The 21347-nt window shown below is 55.9% G+C and overlaps 1 protein-coding gene across 1 annotated transcript in view; it reads right to left on the bottom strand.

Annotated features, from left to right (window-relative positions):
• Positions 1-21347, bottom strand: part of MYO18B (myosin XVIIIB) — a 212743-nt gene that overhangs the window by 141028 nt on the left and 50368 nt on the right. Inside the window, exons 14-20 of the mRNA XM_054594428.1 lie at positions 20442-20634; positions 20009-20089; positions 17827-17974; positions 11977-12136; positions 8508-8691; positions 7455-7677; positions 4012-4121 (exon numbers count right to left, since the gene is read on the bottom strand). Coding sequence (XP_054450403.1) covers positions 4012-4121; positions 7455-7677; positions 8508-8691; positions 11977-12136; positions 17827-17974; positions 20009-20089; positions 20442-20634 — 1099 coding nt within the window. The remainder of the gene's footprint in view (positions 1-4011; positions 4122-7454; positions 7678-8507; positions 8692-11976; positions 12137-17826; positions 17975-20008; positions 20090-20441; positions 20635-21347) is intronic.

Genomic DNA, 21347 nt, shown 5'->3' with positions numbered 1-21347 from the left:
CTTCGTCACGTTGATGAGAGAGACTTGGCAACTCCTGCCTGAGGAGCAGAGGGACTGAGGGACCAGCATCTGGGTCAGGGTCAAGGGGAGCTGAAAGAGCACCTCCACGGACCTGCCTGAGAGCCCCCCATTCCGGTCACTGTGGCTGGGCTTCAGTGTAGTTCAGAGTATCGAGTCAACCAGCTGGGAAAACCCAGGAAAGAGGACTGGGACCCAAGATGACTAGAAGGAAACACAAGGTCATGATGCAGACTTGAGCACAGGCCTTGGTGTCTAGGAGAGATGGGACATCCTGCACAGCTGGAGGTCAGCGTGAGGACGTTGCTCCCTAGACAGGACCATGAAATGGGCAGAGCAGACTTGAATTCCTTCATAATTTTGCTCCAGCCAGTTCAAGTAACAAAGCTCAGGTTGTCTATGCTATGCCCTGTTGAAAACCTTTCAGTAGACCATCACTGGCCCTCTGAGAAAGGCCATACTCTCTAGCCCCGCTAACAGGGACTCATGGTCTGGCCCTGCCAACATCTTTGGCCCCTTTTCTTGACACCGGACATCCTCCACGCTCAGGCTACCGTAAGCTGGGCATGCACTCTCACAGCCCCAGGTCTCTGCGCAAGCCGTGCCCAAGGGGTACGCCCTTCCCCGGTCCCTCCAGGCTCAACTCAGGCAGGGCCTGCTCCGAGGTGTCTTCCCTGCCACCCTACCCTCTCCCCTGCGGAAACACCGAAAGTTTTAGGAGTGCTCCCTGGGGTGTCCCAAAGCCACCCCTCTGTGCGGACATTGCTTATGTTAGTATTTCTCCCCCAGTAAGACTACCCTGTTCGCCCGTGTGGCACCTAGCACAGGGCCTGGTGCAGAGAAGGCGCTTGGCTCAAGTTGGTTGAAATTAATAATTTAAATTAACATCACAGATGGCACCTTCTGCAAAGAACTTCGCCAAACAACGCGGGTCCTCAGGGAGCTTCCATTCCAAAGTCTCGTGTGAGCATGAAAAATGCTCCACGTCACTGATGATCAGGGGAATACAAACTGAAACCACAATAAGCTGCCACCTCACATGCATTCGAATGGCTACGATAAAAAACAAGGAAGTAGGTGTCGGTGAGATTGTAGCGAAATTGGGACCCTTGTGCACTGCTGGTGGGAATGTAAAATGGTGCAGCTGCTACGGGAAACAGTATGGAAGCTCCTCCAAAAATTAAATATAGAAAACCATATGATCCAGAAATTCTGTTTCTGGGCATCTACCCAAAAGAATTAAAGCAGAGATCCCAGCAGATATTTGTACACCCATGTTCACAGCAATAACCAAAGGGTGGAAGCAACCCAAGTGTCCACTGGCAGATGGATGGATAAACAACATGCAGTATATCCATACAGTGGAATATTATTCAGACTTTAAAAGGAAAGCCAGTCTGACCATGCTGCAATGGGGGTAAACCTCGAGGACAGTGCACTCGGTGAAATTAGGCAGTCACAAAAAGACAACTACTGCGCGGCTCCTTACACAAGGCACCGACGGTAGTCAAATGCACAGAAGCAGGAAGAAGGAGGGTGGTTGCCAGGAGCTGGGGAAGGAAAATGGGGAGCTGGTGCTTAATGGGCCCAGAGCTTCAGTTTTGCAAGATGAAGCCGTTCTGGAGATGCATGGCAGTGATGCTTACACAACAACAGTATATATGTTCTTTTTTTTTTTTTTTTTTAATCATCACTGGAGGAGATATTCGTTAACTTCGGGGCGGGGGGGGCAGGGAAGAGAGAGGAAGAGAAATACGGATGCGAGAGAGAAACAACGATCGGTCACCCCCATATGCGCCCCAACTGGGGATCGAATCCACAGCCTTTTGGCGTAGGAGAGGAGGGCAACAATGTGAATGTTCTTAAAGCCACTGATCTGCAAACTGAAAGATGCTTACTATGGTGACTTTTATGCTGTGTGTATTTCCCCGCAATGAAAAGTAAAAGGCCTGCATGAGGCATCTGAGCACCAGAGGTGAGTCCCCACCAGCCTGGGGGGTGTCTGCCGTAACACGGGGATGCCCCAGCCGTGGGACGGCCGAATCTCTGGAGGACTGCTTCAGACTGGGGCTCTGTGACCTTTACCTGTTGTGTCTGATCCATGGCGAAGTCAGCTTGTGCGCATGTGGTGAAAGACGTACCTTTTTGTCTCGGGGACATAAAATAGCCGGTGGGTACCCAGCAAAAGACAGGCCGTCGCTGAGAAATAGTCTCGGCATGAAAAACCAGTGTTTAGGCGCCACATGTTAGACACACAGGGGACCCCACCAAAGCCCGTTTTATGCCCTGCCGATGAATTCCCTCTGCTGCCGTCTAGTGTCTAATGACAACATTGACCTTTTCCAGCTGTCAACCTGGTCTTCTTAAACCCCGAGGTCTTCACTGCTTCACACACACAGGCTGACAGTCTGTCCACCCGAGCACATGTTCATGTATAATTCATGGCCTATCACATTCCCTGGAAAATGAATATTTATCAGCTTTTCCATAACAGGCAGGATGCTATTTCCTTTTGCTGTTACCCAAACTCTGTGCTGCAGCAAATGAAATTTGCGAGCAAATGAAAAAAGAATAAGCAGCAGCGAAAACTTCCCAGCAAGCCCATTGCACTTGTAATTTTCCATTTCCCGAGGCCCCCAGCGTGGGCGCGGAGGTGGTTTCGGTTTGGCTACAACAGAGAACTGCTGAGTCGTTGGGAATAGAAACGCTCCCATATGCTACACCCACTGTCGCTGCGGCAACTCCGCACACCCCGCCACGGTGCTGTCTTCAACTGCAGAGGGGCCCAAGCCCCTTTCGATGGCTACATGCCAGACGCTCGGAATAGAGATCAAGTTGGGCGGTGGACCAAGGCTGAGGAACCCCAAATAAAGACGGATACACAGTGCTTAGCGGTGCCAAGACAGGCAGGGTTTTACAGCTTCCAAAACAGGCTGCCACCCAGAGAGAGGGTAGTCTGTACCACACCAGCTGGGTCTGATGTCCCCTCCCCATGGTGAATTAGGAGGGCCACGTGGGAGGCGCTGCCTTGTCTTCAGGACGTGGCCTGTGCCCTGGTCCCTACCGCTGAGAACAGCCAAGAAAGGACTTGATGACTGTGACTCTGTGTGCTCTCCCAGGCTGGGGACTCAGTGGCTGAGGATCCGAGGGCTACTGATCTCAAGCATGTGTGGGCACGCTCGCCTGGAGTGAAGGTTCAACATGGGTGTGAAAGTACAGCCTGGCTTGGTGGCCATCTCTTTGGCTTTGAAAGACGACAATGATGCTCGTAATAGGAGTTCATAGGAATCGAGCCCTCAGCATGCACCAGGCTCCGGGTCAAGCACATCAACCATGCTCTTATACATGACCTTTGAAACACCCCACTGAGGCGCACGCGCTATTGTTGTGCCCACTTTACAGACGGGGAAGCTGAGGCAGCCCCAGCTGGGAGTCTACCGCAGGCCTGTGTGACTCTAGACCCCATGCTCCCAACAACCCTCCCAGGAATCAAGAAACTTGGGTTCAAAACCCAAGGACAAAACCCACAAATGCCCAGCTCTGTGGCCTCAGGGGCATCAATTCACCTCTGTGAGGCTCTGTTTTCTCATTTGTAAAAGGGACATAATGACTCTCGTCTTGCAGGGCTGCCGTGAGGTGCAAGAGGAGTTTGCGAATTCTAAAGAGCTCCGGGGTCATCGGTCAGCCGGTGACCGTTCCCAACAGCAACGTTATGGAGGCCCTCTGGGCTGTGCATGCTCTTCTCATCGCTCTGATTCTTCTCCTGCATACCCTCAAGCAGCGTTCCAAAGGGGCCATTATGGGATGGGTCATGTCCCAAGTGACATGGCAGGAGGTGCGGTCCGGCACAGGGATCTGGGACCTCACACCACCCTCACCTTTGCCCCCAAAGCCCAGCTCTCAGACCCGAGCTGGTCAAGATGGCCCCTTGGCCTCCCCTTTGGAATGAAGCATCCAGGGCCGGGACCCACGCCGCCCCCCATCCCCACATACCTTCTTCTCGTCTATTCCCTCAGTGGTCAACATGAACTTCTTCGCGAGCTGGGGGTCCAGCGCCTGGAACCGCCGGCGGAACCGCGCGAGCCCCACGTGGTCAGCATAGCCTGGGGGTGGCAGCGAGGAGGAGGAGAACAGGAGTCCAGACGAGAAGGCCAGCCTGGGCCCCGCCCCCAACCTGGCTCCTGATGTGCCATGTGGACTGATTTCTCGGGGCCTCAGTGTCCCCATGTGCTAACTTCTGAAACTGAGTTCGATCCACACTCCCTGAAGGTCTCTGCAGAACACACATCCTATAAAACCCCCACAGCAAGTTTGAAAAAGCGGCCCTTTTATCCGCTTCCTGGGGGCTCAGCATCGATGTCAGAGGCCCTGGGGAGCTCTGCAGGGAAGGTGCCCGATTAGCTTTGCTGAACCCAAAGTTTTTTTCCCCAAGCCTGCTTGACAATGGGGAACATTTTTTTGCTCTTCTGCTTATCACCCACCCATGCTGCATGTAGAAAGGCTGCATCGCGTAGCACCTGAGGGTCCCTCTAAATCTAACATGTAGCATGAGCACAGCTGCGTCCTCCTGCGTGGGAACTGGGAAGGGGCATCTGGAGGGCTCCCAGGAAAGTGACGTGAAGGCTGGCCCGCAAAGGAGCCGTGAGTGTGTCAGAGGGCTTGGCGCGGAAGGGGCGCCTAGGCAGATGGAGTTGGAACTGAGGAATCTAAGGTCTGTCCCATGGTCATAGCAACAGCCAGCATTTACTGAGCACGTATGTGTGCAAGCCATGAGGGTAACAATTCCCTTAAGTCATAGACACTTTGGGGCCTGTGTAGTTATATCTGTTTTATAGACGTGGGAACTGAGGCCCAGCGAGTTCAAGTCCCCTAGCCCGGAGTCACACAGAGCGTAACTCTCCCAGCTGGGATTCAAACCCAGACAGTGGCAGTAACTAACCCAGGCGAGAGTAGACGATAATCGGTCAGAGATGAGCAGGGCCTGGGCCTCTAAGGCACAGAACTCTAGTGTCAGACCTGGGGGTCTGGACTTCATCCTGATACAAGGGGCATGGTAGAGCCTCAGAGTCTCCAAATACAAACAAACAAATTTCAAGGGGCCTGAGGAGAGAAGGTCTGACAAAATCTCACTCTACATTTGAGACTTTGCTTCACAGGAAGTCAAATGCATAAACCATGAGGAAGAGTGACAGAGCCTGCAGGTGGTGAATCCAAGTCTTCCTGGAGGAAGAGGAGTCTCCGGGCAGGTTTGAAGGACACTGACCGAACAGAGGCGGAGGAGCGGAGAGGTAGCATGCCTGCCCTTTTGGGGTCAGACTTAGCAGGGTTCACATCCCATTTCTCCCCCAATTAGCCCTCTGACTGGAGACAGATGACCCTATCTCTCTGAGATTCAATTCTTCGCTAGTCAGATGAGAATCCCATTATCACAGGATCAGTATAAGGATTAAATCTGACGATGATCACAGCAGAAGAGGCTGACACACACCGAGTGCTTTCCCACGACCAGGCCCTCCTCTACGCGTTGTTCCCTAACCCACTCATCACACCCTCCGCAGCTGAGACCTGAGCTGTTACAGGAGAGACCAATAGGAGGCCCATTGAGAAACTTGCCAGCGTCAGCCACGCTCCCTCCAAAGTCTGAGCTGTGCCCACCAGGACGAAGGACACCTAGTACTTGATGAGCGGTTTCTATATGTCAGCCACTGTACTTGGTGAGAACAACGTCAGCTAGTGTGTGTGACGCCCAGCACATCACAGGTACTCAGTAAATAGCATGCATATGGATGCATTATGCATGCATGTGTATATGTATGTAGATGTTATATTTGCATGAATTCAAGAACATAAATATTTTGTATATGTATGCATCTAGGTATACACTATTTCTTATATGGTGTGAGAAAAACAGAAGCAACTTAGAGCAGAAAACAGTGAGGAATGAACCGAGTCCGGGAGGCAGCACTTGAAAAGTTCTTCCCCAAGCATCAACCCTTCCCTTGGTTGGAAAACTCATCCTGACCCGTCAGCTGTGCTGAGGAGGCAGAGGGCAGACACCGCAGTGAGGACGCGGCCCAAGGAAGGGGCCAAGCTGGCCGAGCACACACTCAGTGGCCACCAAGGACGCCTGCAAAGGCCCAGCACTGTGCGCCTGCCAGCCAGCCAGCCAGGCAGAATCGATCGGCTGCCCGCTGTGACCATCTCGCTCTTGCTCTTCCCCTGTGACATTATCGGTCTCTCTGCCTGTGGCTGCGCAGGCAGGAGAGAAAATCAATGGGAAGCTCAGCGGACTGAGGGTCTCATCTTTGCTTCCAGCTGCTCCCAGCTTCTCCACCCAATGCCTTGTGCCCAGGGTTCCATTATTAAAGCAGTGGGATAGATGGGGGCAGCGACCACAGGCTGGGGTGTCGGTGACCAGACACATTAAACAAACGGGTGTTCACCTAGGTCCCCCACCAGCCCCGCCTTCTGTGTTTCTAGTGGCTGGGGGCGGGGCGCCCACCTGCTGGCCTCTGGGGCTTGCAGCACAGGAAAGAAGCACAAGGATTTGGCTCAAAACCAAACTTGTAAGAGGAGCCAGCGGTGGTGACGCAGGGCTCAGGCTCGCTTTCTAAAATACAGGGCTTCGGGGCTTCGTTCCTCTGATTCACACCCCTGCGTCCCCCTACCGCCCCCTCCTCGCCTCAGCGGGACCTGAAGAAAACCCAACTTCCAAAGACCAAATTCACAGCCTTCCCCGATGGGTCCCCCCGCCTCATCTCCCACAAGTCCCTCACTCATTTTGAACCCCGCTCTTCAGCCGTGGCTCCCTCTCCCCCCAGGCCCCACAGGTGGGCTGCTTGTTTTGTATCAAGGCCCAGCTAAGACGTCCCTTCCTCTGGGTTGGTTTTCCCAACATCCCCAGGGAGAGCACAGAGCTTCCTCCTCCAGACACCCAGGTACGTCCTGCATCCCTGAGTGACACACGCTCTTGTCACATCCCATTATTGTCACCTGTTTACACACTAATCTCCCAAACCAGGCTGAGCCTCTTAACCAAAACATTACTCCCTGGGGAATAATTCTATCCTCTCCCCCAAAGCAGAAGCTCCCAATGCATTTGTTGGTGAAAGGAAGAGGATAAGAGGCGGGTGCCGCCTTCCAGGGTCACAAGGCTATTCCATGAAGCGGGATGGGCTTCAGATTTACAGAGACCTTGGTCCGAATCCAGGCCCTGCCCTGTCCAGCTGTGTAACCTTGAGCAAGTCTTTCACCTCTGAGCTTCCACTTCCTCATCTGTAAAATGGGTGACCATAGCTCACCCCTCCCAGGGCTGCGGGGAAGAGTCTATGAAAAGCTCCTGGCACACAGCAGCTGCTCTTGTCCTTTGGGCGTCCCCAGTGGGCCGGCATGTCCCGGGCGTCAGAGACAAGGTCCTCGCGCCCTGCGGCTCTCACCTGTCCTGTGCAGACGCAGCGCCTCCAGGATGTAGGACCCTGAAAGCTGGGCCCTCAGTGCTGGGATGTCCAAGGGCAGGGGCCCGCCCGCTCCAGGCTGGTCCCGGCCAGGCTGCGGCGGAGTCGGAGGCCCCTGCCCACCCCTGCTCTCCACTGTCAGGCTCGGCACCAGGCAGTGGATGAAGTGCAACTGCGACCTTCTGATCACACTGGACAACGCGTCCTAGGACCGAGAGGAAAGGGGGTCAGGGCCAGGTGTCTCAGGGCGAGACAGACAGAGCTCTGGACATTCTCAAACACACACTCCGCCTGGCCTGGGCATCTCCTGGGGCCCCTGTGCCCACACCAAGGACCTCCTGCCTACAGCCTGATTTGTACTCATGAAATCTAAGGGGTCTTTATAATTAGCCCTTGTTGTAGTAGATGCGGAAACTGAGGCATGGAGAGGGGAAGCAAGTGGCCCAAGCTCACGCACACCACCAGCGAGAGAGGGGGGTGAGAACCCAGGACCTAGTGTGTGTGCTTTTTCCATATAATACGTTATAAGTTCCTTTCAAAACTCATCCTTCCCCGTCCTATGCTTTGGGCTCAGCCTGAACACTGACCAATCGAATTTTCTCACGTGTTATTGGATGAATGTATCTGGGTAACACAGTTACATCTAGTGCTGCAGCCTGCAGTCTTCTCCCAAGGAGAATCTAGTGATGAACATGCAGGCATTTGGGTGGGCGGTGGCGGGGTGGGGGGGTGATGCAGGTGAGCCTAGTGTGGCTGCAACATCTGTCACTTTGGTCAAGAGGACAACTGTGGCTCCCACAAACTTCCTGAAGCCACTCAATACCAAGTAGCCGAGGCTTTGATCTGCGACTTGGACCCATCGCTTGCCAGTAGCGCGGTTGGGGCCAAGTCTCTTTGCTGCTCTGAGTCCCAGCTTCCTCCTCTGTGGAGTGCGGGGTGACACCTGCCCCTTCAGGCTCACCGAGGAGGCTCAAGATAACGCATCCTGTGGGGGCTGGTGGGGTACGTGGCAGTGGGGACAGGGCACCCACTCACCATCTGCAGCTTGATCTGGGAGCACGGGGCTTTCCTCTTCACCGCCGCCAAGCTGCTGGCAAAGACCCTCCTCACTGCGCAGCTCCTCTGCAGGGCCTGCTGCGAGGTGCCCTCCAGGCCTGCCACAGCCCGGCACACGGGGGACAGCTTGGCCCGGGCCTGGAACAGGCTCCTCAGCTCCTCCCTGGCAGGTGGGGGGAGAGAGAGGGGGACTTTAGGGGCTTCACGGGAAACGGGTCCACCTTGCTGCCTGCAGATCTGCTTCGGAAACACCCCCCATGAACTGCACAAGCAGTTCGCAGTCCTTTTCCGCCAGACACGCCTTTGCTTCGTGACAAATGCCAGCTCCTCCTCCTTGCCCCTCCCCTCCCCTGACCCTAGAGCATCTTTCCTTCTCTGAAGAGTCCTGTCACTTCCACACCCACGGGAATTCTATTGAGCCTGTACTTTCTCAAAGGGTAAGTCGCCTCTGTTATCCCTAGAACAGGTCCAGCACACGGTAGCTGTTTACTCTGTTTCGTAAGAGAATGAATGGCACACAGGCCAAACAGTCAGTGTCTGGACCTGTCAATGAAATGTCTGGCCTGGTGCCGAGGGACAGCCGGGGGCTTCCCTGGGCCCCCCTGCAACGTATAGGCTCTGAGATCAGCGGGCGAGGGCCGGGGCCAGGGCCCTTCGGTGTCAGCTCCGATGAACGCGCGCTGGCCTGCCTGCTCCTGGGGGCAAAGCAGGCTGAGGCGGCGGGCCAATCCTGCCGTGCCGAGGATGTGGCTGGTGCCCCGGGAGCACCCCCTGCCTCTCCAGCGGCACCTGCGCACCCCTCCCAGGGAAGCACGCGGTGTCTTCCCTAGCTCCCGCAATCCAGGCCCCACCCGGGCGCCCGCCTTCAAGACGTGGTACCATCCATCTCCCTCTCTGCCTAACCCAACTGTGCAGACCTTGAGGAATGAGCGTCAAACGCCCCAAAGCTGCTTAGAGTGGTTGAAGGCATGACCGAGCGCTAAGATTCGCCATGAGTTGAATACACTTGCATTGAAATACAAAAATCTAGGGAGGGCGCCAGGGAGCCCCCTAGAAGCAGGAGCCCTGAGGGGAGAGGGCAGAGCCCTGGGAGAGTGGAGGTCCTACCCGTCGTCCTAATCCCTATACGTGAATTTTCCCCTCTGCAGGGCTGGGAGACCTGACCTCTGGCCTTGAGTTTACTCTGTGACCTTGGGCTTCTCGCGGGTCCTCTTTCGGCCTCAGCTTCTGATATATAAAGAAGTGTTTGCCCAGCATTTGATGCCTGAGAACCTCCTGGGAAGCTTGTCAGCCAAGCAAGTCCCCAGGGCCCTCCCCCAGAGAGAGTGGGTGGCGCCCAGGAATCAAAATGCTAAGCAAGCGACCCTGGAGAATGTGGCTTCCTGGGCTGCAGAGCTACCCGCCAGGGCAAAGCACTGTTTGCTCTCAAACCCACCACGGCTTGGCTCTCAGGCGTACAAGACGCCCAATGGGATTTACTCCCAAACCTGCCCCCTCTCTCACCCGCCTTGAGCTACGAATTTGCGCATGCTGTTCCTTCCTCCCAAATGGCCCTGGCGCACCCAGCCATCTGGTCCACCAAGGTTTGCCTCACCCTTTCCTAACCCTATACCCAGCCACCACCCAGCCTGAGCTGCAGGACCCTGGAGCAGGAAGGGAATTTACATGGTCACGACACGAGCGTGAAGGGTCTGCTGGGAGCCAGGCTCAGTGACGTCACGTCACCAAAGCCTCCCATCAGCCCCATCCGCTTGGCATCGTCACAGCCACCACTCAGGTTAGGAAACTGAGGCGCAGGCTGCGCGGCTTGAAAAAGGCAAAGGCAGAAGTTGAACATCTGCCTTACTCCAAAGCTCAGCAACGGCCAGCGGGTCTTGCGGTCTCATCCAACAAACCCTTATGCTAGGGCGGGAAAGCAAAAATAAAAAAAAAAAAGCAGCCCAGGGGAGGGAGAGTGCCCGCCGACACCATTTTTCACCCCTTCGCATCTCGTGGCGCACAGACACTAATCACAGAAATTCTGCAGCGCGCCAAAACGTGTATTATTTTTTTTTTTTTGCCAACTGAACAAAAAATAGGTATAATTTTGATTGATTTACTGAAAAAAATAATAATAGCGATTACCTATCCTTTTTTCTCCAAAGTGACTTCTTGAGAAATCAGATGCCTACACCTGCGCATAGGGATTTCTGGTACCAAGAATTAACCAATTAGATGCGGCGTTTGCGATGTGACCAGTAAGATGCCACTCTATTCTATGACCTACCTACTTATGGTTCCAGAGAGGGGCATGCACCCCAGACGGCTACCGTTGCGTCGGCTCTTATATTTTTATGAGACAATCTAAGAGCAAACAGGCTAATGCCCCTGACTAAATGGTCAGGCATTGCATGTTTTAAAAATTGCTGCAGCACCTCTGTTGAAAATAACTGGCCTAGGGGACAGGGACAGGGCGAGGACGGCAGCCCAGTGCCCTGGCTTTTTCCCTGCAGCCTGTTAGCCTTCCCTTGGCCCCGCCCCCTGACTTGATCTCTTTGCTGGGGCTGCGTGGCCGCCAGCCCCGCCGCACGCCGGCTCTCCAGTCCACTCCGGCCCACCCCGAGAGCCTCTCCAAGGATCACTCAGCTTCGTTGTATCTCCGCTCCGCCATGATTTTGCTGTGTGATCAAAGGGAGCCATTTCACCCTCTAGGGGCTCTGTTTTATCATCTGCAAAATGAGGCTAAGCATACAGTGTTGCTGTAAAGGTTTATAAGATACTTCTAAAGCCTTTATCCTGATGTCAGGCACATAGTGAGCAGTCAGGAAATGTTCCTTCCCCTCTCTCACCCCCCAAACACCTCCCTGGTGGTCTCAGCATCAACTCTTGTCTCCAAACTCTGTCCCCGCGGGATTCCATCCCTGAAGTTGGGAGGATCGGTTTCAGGATCACTTCGCATCTTCCCACGGGCGCGCGCGCGCGCACACACACACACACAGACAAGCGTTTCCAGTGACTCTCTAAACCGGAGGCAGCGATTGCTGCCGGCCCTCGGCCAGCACTTCTGAAAAGAGCCGCCAGGGAATGCAGTGAGCTTTTTATAATGCTACAAAACATTATCATTTTGGTTTTACGACTCCCTAGTTCTAGGATGTCCATAAAAGTTGTTCCAGTTCCATCATCTCTCAGATACTTAATGAAAGGCAAAAAAACCAAAATAAGGAGCCACAGCTTTGGCGCTCTTGTTTCACCTCCCCAGAAGGCTGGCTCTTCTCGGCTGAGCGCACTCCGGCACCAGGGAGATGTTGAGCTGCTCTGATGTGAGTTACGGTTCTTTGTGTGATTAGGGACGGTTCTCCGACCAGCCCATAATTGCCAGGTCGCTGGGACTGCGTGGCCCCAGCAGGGAGAGACCAAACGGCAGAGCCTCGAGGGGCCCTGACCTGTCCCCGGCCCCGGCCGGACTCACCTTTTTGACTGCTGCAGGACCTGGGGCGCGTCCAGGGCCGCGAGGTTGGGCTTGGCCCTGTGGAGCCAGCCTGTGAGGTCATAGCGCACGGGGTCCTGTCCGCGCTGGTGGGCGATCTCACACTGGAGGGGCTGCTCACAGGGTCGAAGGGCAGAGGTCCCTGAAAGCAGACGCAGCGCATGAGTGGTGGGGCCCAGCAGGGACACTCTGCGATCAGTTGGCATTGCCAAGAAAATCCTTTTTCCATTTTATAATGTTTCTAGGCTGCAAAAGCTGACACTTCTGGGGACCCACAGTTTTCTTGTTTGTGCATTTGTCAACATTATTTCCAACGTGGATTTTTATTCCTCCCTACTTTCTTGACTCCAGAATACCTGTTTCCCCCAAACATCATTAGCACATACAAGCTGCATGATTTTTTACCATCCCCATGTATCATCTGGGCTGTTATTAATGTTTTCCTGATGTTGACTCACATTTTTACAGATAAACCCATTTATAAAGAAGGATTATATTGCAGGTTTGGTGTGCAAACTCTATGTTTTTTAATAGTCATGAAAATAAATACATAATCATTAAATATTTTGAAAATATTTGTGTGCCACCTAAAATCATCCTGAATACCATCGACCAAATAAACGCACAGCCCACTCTTGGGAGATGCTGGCGGGCACTTGGCTGTAAGGGAGCAAGTGCAAGAAACAGCTTGGCTTGGAGTTGGGAAGACCTGAGTTCCAATCCTGGGCTCTACCACTTATCACTGTGCGATGGGGCCAAGCCACTTAAATCTCTGAGCCTCAGTCTCTTCTCCTGTGCAATGAGGATTACAGAACACACCTGTAATCCTCAGGTTTACAGCCTGGCACAAGGCTCGAAGGAGACAGTGCGTGTAGGACATTTTAATAGCATGCCTGGCACGTAGTTGTCACTCAGTGAGTAACAGTGGGTGTCATTGCCATTTGCTGCATTGGGACTTCTGCTAGTGTTCTGGGGTCACCAGGGATTTATCACCACCTGCCCGGGGTTCAGCATCCCACCTGGCACAAGAACAGAATGTGGCCTCAGCCCTGGCGGCTCAGCTGATCGGAGCATCGTCCTGTGCACCAAAGGGCTGCAGGTTCGATCCCCGGTCAGGGTGTATACCTAGGTTGCAGGTTTGATCCCTGGTCTAGGTACATACAGGAGGCAACCAACTGATGTTTCTCTCTCTTTCTCCCACCTCCTTCCTCTCTCTCTAAAATCAATAAACATATCCTTGGGTAAGGATTAAAAAAAAAAAAAAAAAAGAATGGACTCTGGGAGTACCTATAGAATGAATGAATGAATGTATGAATTTCTGGTCATTAATGATATCACTCTAATTGCAATGATGCTCTCAGGATGACTAACGGCTCCAGACTAACTATCATGAGGAACGATAGCATTGTTTTAGTGCTTGTGTATTTTCTGAATGATCTTTCCCATCCTGCTCTTACCAACATACCAACATGTTCCAGGGTCTTGAGTCCCTCCCCCAAATCCTAACTTGCAGCCTCAACACTGCAGTGGTGTAGGAAGCCAGAGACCTGCGTTTCTTGGAATTCTGGGCAAAATACATGCAGTCTGAGAGTCTGCAGGCAGCTGACGGGCAAGGGGCACGGGTGCCGTCATCGGTTTGGCTGCCTGGAGGCCCTTCGAGCTCACTCCTGCGTTCTGTGCGCCTCTGCATTCTGGGTAACTGAAGCGACCAGCAAGGCGTGCTCCTAGGTGAGGGAATTGCAGCTGCATGCAGAGCCTCCCTGAGCCCTAGAGCAGCGACGCCCCTGCCCTCAAGGAGCCACCTTCCAAGGGGAGAGAAAGCAAGCTGATGAGGTGCATGCCCAGCTCTGCCACAAGTGGCCACAGGTGTCTGCGTGGCCCGGGCAACACTGCAGGCACCTGCATGGCTCCCTGCCTGCACTGCACTGGAAGCGGCTTGAGGGCAGGGACAGTGTTCGCTCTCCGCTGTGCCCAGCAGCCGGCTCAGAGCTGGACTCCGGAGGAGGGTCCGGCAGCCTTAGGAGACGGGGAGGGGCCATGGCGAGAGAAGAAAGGACGATCGTGTTTGCCAAGCCCCAGCCAGCCTCTGCTGGACATGCTCCCACACACGATGGCCTCCTGTCCCCATGCTGGTCTGTGATGTGAGCGTCACTGGGCAGTTTGTACGTGACACTGAGGCTGAGGGTCGAGACGACCTGGCCAAAGGTGCATGGCAGTGGGCACAGGGTCAGGATGAGGACCCGGGTCTGCCAATCGCCAAGCCTGTCTCTGTCCAGGGAGGTGGCCCAGCTACCGAGGTGACACGTTTCTCAGGGGCTGTCTGGAACACGGCTCCCAGGACTTAGGCCTCCTCGGCCCCTCCCCCTCCCCGTCCTCCCAGAAGTTGGTTTCGCGCCACAGTTTTATTCAGCCAAGCGGTTCACAGGCAGCTTCTGTTCTCAGGGCCTCCCCCAGCACTTCCGTCTCCTGACTTCAGCCTTGTCACCTCCCCCAGGAGCCTGCCCCGCCCGACTCAGGAGGGGCCTCGCTGCAGGCCCCTCTGCTCCCGACAGTCACCCCTCATGGCTGCGCCGTGCATGCCTGTCACCTGACTGCCCACTGGGCCCCTCCGTGAGGGCCGCGTGCAGCCCCGTCCTGGGCCTGCTAAGGTGCGCACGGCAGACGCACCTTGGGGGAGAGGCAACACACAGAGAGCCCTGGGCTGGCCAGAAAGCCCGTGTGTTCCACCGCACTGACCAGTTCTCATTACCACAAAGCTAACCAGAAAGCCCTCCAGTCAAAAGATAAAAAAAATTTTTTTAAACAAAAGGTCTGAGTTCATGTGTCTGTCTCAGTGAGTCCATGACGAAGGCGCCAACAGTCTCTCCCCAGGAACTGAGAGCCTGCCAGGGTCCTGCTGGGGACACCTCGCACAGGGCCTCGCAGGAAAAGGGGAGGGGACCACAAATCTAGCAGGATCCCCTCCCGTCCCAGCCACGCCCTACAAGACACTTTCAGCTTCCAACCCTACTTTCTGTCTCTTTGGTCCAAAAGTCAAGATCCAGAAAACACTCCATGGGAGCAATGCACTTCATCGCATCTCGGGACCGCTGGGTTTTCACCTAGTCACCCACTCTATGCCGGGGTTCGCTGCGTCCTCACGATGCCCGCGCTGCCCTAGGGGCTGAGGGTATGATGGTGACAGGCCCAGCCCCTGCCCTCACGGGGCTGGCACTCCTGATGTCCCATGGCGATGGTTGCCGTGGAGCTAAGGAGAGCAGGGGAAGGGAGATGGGGCTATTATTTTGCACAAAGTGGTCAGGCAGGCCCCTGAGGCCCAGAGGAGGTGAGGGAGAGCAAGTCACGCTGAAATGTGATGGAAGAGCGGGCACTTCCATCACAAATGTGATGATGTCCCAGGCAGAAGGGACAGCCAATGGGAGGACCCTGAGGTGGGAACGTGCCTGGCGTGTCCAAGGGGCAGCGGAGAGAGCAGTGTGATTGGAACAGAGCAAGCAAGGAGAGGGGAAGGGGAACGGCAGAGTCCACGGAGGCACTGGGGGGGTCAGCAGAGCCCAGGCAGACATGCGTCCCGCAGCCTGGGGGGCTCACGGGGCAGTCAGAGGGCGAGCAGAAGCGAGCACCTAGATAACCACACGTTCCAGAGCCTGCGAAGGGCCTGAGGGACGTAACCAGGGAGCGGTGAGGGGACAGCGTGACTGCAGAGAGGGCAGCTCCAGATGGGGACCAGGGAGGGCACTGAGGAGGAGCCTTCTGAGCAGCGAGCTGGAGGAGGAGGAAGTGTAAACGCTTCTTGGCACAGTGAGCTCATCTGTCCTCTCACCAGTCCCGGGGAGGCGGCTTCCCAGAAGCCACACACATTACAACTGAGCCGTGGAGCGGGGATCCAACCCCAGTCTCTGGGGACAGAAGGGGAGCTCTGGGGGAGCTTTCAACAGCTGTGCCTCCCGGCTTCCTCTGCATCTGACTGTGTTTCCACCACCACCCACCTGACCCCAAAATCGCCGTGCCTGAGCCCCAGAGCCGTTCCCTGGACACAGCAGCTGCTCTCGCAGCCTGGAGAGGAGTTGTGGGTCCGGCGGGCTTTGGAGCGAGGCCCCCTGGGTACAGCGCTGGCTCTGCTCTCAGCACCAACGGGGCTCCCGTATGCCACCTGGTCTCTCCTCTCCAAGGCCTCGGTCACCGCCGCAGGCGGGACACTGGGGCACCCACAGTGCCCAGCCTGGTCTCAGAGCTGCACAGAGGGCAGCTTCCTCTGCCCTTCCGTCTCTGTTCACTGGCTACCAAAGGGACCGATGTACCTCAGAGAACAGAGGTGACCCTCAGAGAGCAGAGGCGATCCTTGCCAGGGTCGCCCCAAGCAGCGGGTCCCCTCCAGGGTGAGGGCAGCCCAGCGCTGCCTCCTGGCTTTCCTGGGCCCTCGGCACTTGTGCTTTCACGGGCCTCTTCCTCCATTTAAAAAAAATAAATAATTCTATATATCAAATTAGATTTCATGATTGTGCTGCTATAAAGGCAAACGGATCCCTATTACTAACACACGCACATGTTGCCTCAGTTCCCCAGGGCTGCCAGAACAAAGGCTGGGGCGGCCTGAACCACAGGAGTTTATTTTCTCACGGCTCTGGAGGCTGAAGTGCCGGATTGAGGGCTGGTTCCACCCTGAGGCCTCCCCCCTCCCTGTGTCTTCCCCCTGTGTGTGTCTGCGTCCTAATCTCTTCTTAAAAGCACACCAGTCGAATTAAATTTGGACTCACACCCATGACCTCAGCTGACCTCAATGACCTCTTGAAAGACCCCACCTCCGTATACAGTCACATTCTGAGGTGCGGGGACTCAGGGCATCCACGTATAAATTGGGGGGAGGATACAATTCAACCCATAACGTATATTTTAAAACATTGTATTTGACCTGAAAGTTTTTTTTTCCTCCCGCTTTGAACAGAAAGGCCATCTCCACGGGCCCTAAAGCCCCCCGGCACGGTGGCTCCTGCGCCTGGCCGTGGCGAGGCGGCGCTGGGCCAGGCACGGTCACAGCCAAGCTCTCTGGGAGCGGTCAGGGCCTGGCGCTCGGGGCCCGGCCCAGGGGGGGCTGCGGGGCCATGGTGCTGCTGCCGCTGCTTAAAAAGCCCTGTCCCGACGTGACAGCCAAAGTGCCCCGTGAATGTCCCCGACGGGCCTCGCTGCTCCCCTTGGGGCAGAGGCTCCGGCCGGCCAGAGCCCAGTGGACGCAGCACAAACAGCCGTCCGATGTCTTTCTCTGACTCTTCTCCCGGTTTCTCACAAGCCGCTCCCATCAGTCACTCACCCCAAACACTTCACTGACATTACTCTCGTTTCAGTCGCCAGTGACCTCCACGTGGCCAAACCAATGGCCATTGCTCAACCACCCTCCCTTGACCTCTCAGCAGCATGTAATGTGGTCGGTCGTGTTCTCCTGGCTTCCCGCCTCCCTCTCTGGCCACTCCTCCTCAGCCTCCTTTGCTGATCGCTAACCTGGTCCCTGGCCTCTGGACACTGGAATGTCCCAGGGCTGAAACCCTGGCCATCCTCCCTGCCACCCCTCACTCCACTAGTGACCTCAACCGGAATCATGAGCCACGCGAAGCTGGTCCACCACTACATAGCACAGTGCCCAGCACACAGTAGCTGCTCAGTACGTTTGCTGGGCACCTGAATGCCCAAACACACGAGTGAATGAAATCACACACAGAGACATTTCTGCACTCAGACCCTGCCCCGTGCAGGCCTTGTCGGGGCCTTTTCTGCAGCGCGCAAGGACAGACTACAACGCCCAGCTGCACCCGGCACCCTCCCGCCGCACGCCCTTACCTTCAGCCTCAGCCCCTTTCTTCTCGAAGGCTGCGCAGAGACGCTCGAGCACCACGCTGTCGCTGGAACCCTCCACCCGGACCTCCTCGTCCAGGACCCAGAAAAGGCCCCTGGCATCCTCGGCACCTCCTCCGGGTGGCAGGCGGACCTGGCGGGAGAGCCACGACCCACTGAGAAGCCCTGATCCCCAGTAGATGCTGGCCCTGGGCCCCCTCCCCGCACCGGAGGAGTCGGGGACGCAAGTCCCAGGCATCACGGCTCACACGTACCTGCCTGGGTCATGTGCCCGTGCACTCCCCATTCCCCCTCGCCCGAGACCCTCCGTGTCGAAGCCACAGAACCATAACAACCTCTCAGTTCCAAGAAGTCCGAATCCCACCTCTTTCCTCACTTCCTGTGTGACTTTGGGGAACTCACAGCAACTCTTTGAGCCTCATTTCCTCTTATGCCAAGTGGAGGCTGGAAATACCTCCTCGGAGGGCCGTGTGAGGACTTCGCAAGGGAACGCACGGTGTAAATGACACATTTCTGGATACACACAGGCGGCTGTGTGTATTTGCGCACAGACAAACCTGATCCATCCGCATTGCTTCCTCTTAGAAGTCTTTGTACTATTTTAAACTAAAATCTTGAGGGGGGAAGGCAAGTGCCCAAATCATGTTTCACAGGAGAGGGTGAACTTGGTCCAACAGCACAGACACCCTGCCCCCGTCTACGCAACGCTGTAATTTTACCCACAGGGTACCGAGAGAGGCCTTTGGAGCTGAGGGGCTAATCTGAGGGCCTGTGACGAGTTGGCATAACCAGCGATCGTGCTGAGCGGTTTTGGAGTACACGGGATGTGCACAGTGGCCGGCCGCCCCTTGGTGACAGGGACTGAGAGGCGTCCCAGAACATGAGGGTCCCAGCACTCAAGTGAGCCAAGTCCCGGCAGGCCAGAGCCATCTGCCACGCTAACTCAGAAATATTGGTCCGCACTCCTCGAAGGCCCGCCGAGAAAGATCAGGGCCAGGGTCGCATGGAGACACACAGGGGCAGGACGAGACCCGGATCCCAGGCACCCTGCCCCTTCCCTTTCCTTTCCTTGGCCTGCGTTACTGGGGTCGCAATCGACAGCCAGCCCATCCTCAGAAGCAGCTGCTCCCGGCCATGGCCCTGGCATCTGGGGCCACCATGGCCCCTCCTCGCTGCCCTGGCTGTTCCTGCAGGACTGCACTTGCCAGGTATGGGAACATGACAGGGAGGCGGGGCCAGCCAGAGAGGTGCCAACCAGGCGCATAAGCAGGTGAATGGCTGGCAGGGCTCCTGAACAAGGGAGCTTCGCAGGGACAGGGCAACCAACGGGGGGCCAGGAGAAGGCTGACTGGGTCCAGGAACGAGGGAAAGGGCAGCCTGTGCTACCAAATGGCAGGAGAAACGCGACCTGCGGGACACCTACTATGTGCCAAGCACCCTTCTGGGTGCTGTGTGTACCAGGACTCATTGGTATTCATGACAACCTCAGGGGACATGACATTCCCACTTTGGCAATGAGAAAACCAAGGGGTGAAATGACATCCTGCCCGTCACCGAGATACGGCCGGAGTCCTGCAAGCGACGTGAAATGGTCCATCCAGGGCAGTTCTGGCAAAGTGGTGAGCAGGGGCGCAGTTCTGGGCTCGGCAAAGCGGGTCCCCGGGGTAGGGAAAGTGAGTTAAAGCTTCCGGCAGCCCCCCAGCTAAAGCCTATCTGCCCCCAAGGGTGCTCAGGGGCCTGGGCCAAGGTTGCCCCCTGTGGTCCCTTTTTCCCAGTCTCTGCCGGGCACAGCACACCCACCTGAACACCTGATCCTTCCCGGAGAAAGTGGCTGGAGGCCACTGGGCGCCAGGAACTGGCCCTGAGTCCCCTCAGCCCTGACCATAGGCGCCCAGGAGCAGGGGCCCCCCACCTCACCAGCTCAGGCATAAAGCAGGGGTAGCTCTCACCCCAAGGGGAACTGGACATTGGGGGTTGGGGGTAGGGCACCGCCCCAGACCCACGCAGAGCCTGAGAGTGAGCCCGGCACCTGTGCTTCACAATGCCCGGGTGGCTCCAGGGGCGGAGAGCACTCCCAGCTGGCAGCTTCAAGGCTCAAATCTGCTAGCATTGCCGTTCGGAGGCCTCGCGGTGCCTGAGAGCCTTGGTTGGCTGGGCCCCGCGTTACCTGGGAGGGACTCTGATCCACAACGGCCACCGTGGTCCCCAGGGACGGCTCCGGGAGGTCAAATTGCGCAGGAAGCCCTTCCTGGAAAGTTGCAGAAGCTCAGCGTTAGTTCCTTCCGTGAGCGGAACAGGATAGAAAACCTCTAGAAGTGGTGAGAGAAGTGAAGACTTTTCTCACCCCTTAGGCTTTTTAAAAATTTTTTTTTAATTGTGGCAAAATATACGTAACATAAAACTTAACCACGTTGGCCATTTTTAAGGGTGCCGTTCGGTGGCATTAAGTACATCCACATTGTTGTGCGACCATCACCACCATCCATCTCCGGAACTTTCTTCGTCTTGCAAAACGGAAACTGGTGCCCACAAAACAGCAGCCCCAGATGCCGTCCTCCGCAGCGCCCCGGTGAAGGCCCCCGCCCCACCCCCGGCCGCACCTCCCGGTATCGCTCCAGCATGGAGACGAAGGTCCGCTGGTAGAAAAGCAGCTGCAAGCGCTCGTGAGTGTAATTGTGACAGAGCTCCTCAAAGGTGGCGGCCCGGTCCTTGCCCTGGTGCCGGGGGTTCTGGAAGCCCGGAGAGTCCACCACCGTGATCGAGGCCATGGACAGGTGCCGGGAGGAGAAAGATCTGGGGAGGGAGAGGGGAGACGCCCTAAGACGACGTGACATCTTAGAGCCCCCAACTCCCACGCCGCAGAGACGGAGAAACTGAGGGAGAGCGCTGGGCGGGTTTGGAGATCCAGCAGATCTCCTTCCAAAACCAGGCTCCCTGCTTCCAGGCTGTGTGACCTGGGGTAAGTTAATTAACCTCTCTGAGCATGGAGTTCCCCAACTGTGTAATGATGGTAGAGATGAGTAGGGTGATCCCAGGGGCTGCGGGAAGAATCAAAGGGGTTCAAGTTTGGCAGGTGCCTCCCGTGGGCGCAGCAGCCTCCAGGTGCGCTCTCTCTGCACCAGGCCCCGACTAGAGAAATGACTTGCTTAAGGTCACATGGCAAATTGGCTCTAACGTTAAGACTACAGCCTCCTTTTTTTTCTTAGTGACACAGGGCAATAAAAAAAGAGTTTTGTTCAGCGCCTCAGTTTATGAAGCTCCTTCGAGCCATCACCTCCCTCCTCAGACTCTCTTGCTGAATCCATCAGGGTGGACAGAGGAGGGGTTATTGACATCAAAATGAAGGAGCTAAGGGACTTGGGAGACAGTCCACAGGTGGGCTCCAACCCTTGCTCTGCAACTGAGGAGCTGTGTGTCTTGGGAGAGTTGCCCAGCAGCTCTGAGCCAGACGTGAACGAGTTCAGGATGGGGCCAACGCAGAGAGCTCCTGGGAGGGTGGCCGGTGA

The sequence above is a fragment of the Pteronotus mesoamericanus genome, unplaced genomic scaffold, assembly GCF_021234165.1.
Source record: "Pteronotus mesoamericanus isolate MK-2021 breed Mesoamerican mustached bat unplaced genomic scaffold, CSHL_Meso_final scaffold_507, whole genome shotgun sequence".
NCBI classification, from domain to species: domain Eukaryota; kingdom Metazoa; phylum Chordata; class Mammalia; order Chiroptera; family Mormoopidae; genus Pteronotus; species Pteronotus mesoamericanus.
Note: the sequence above shows the minus strand (reverse complement) of the source record. Positions and strands in the feature narration are given on the sequence as shown.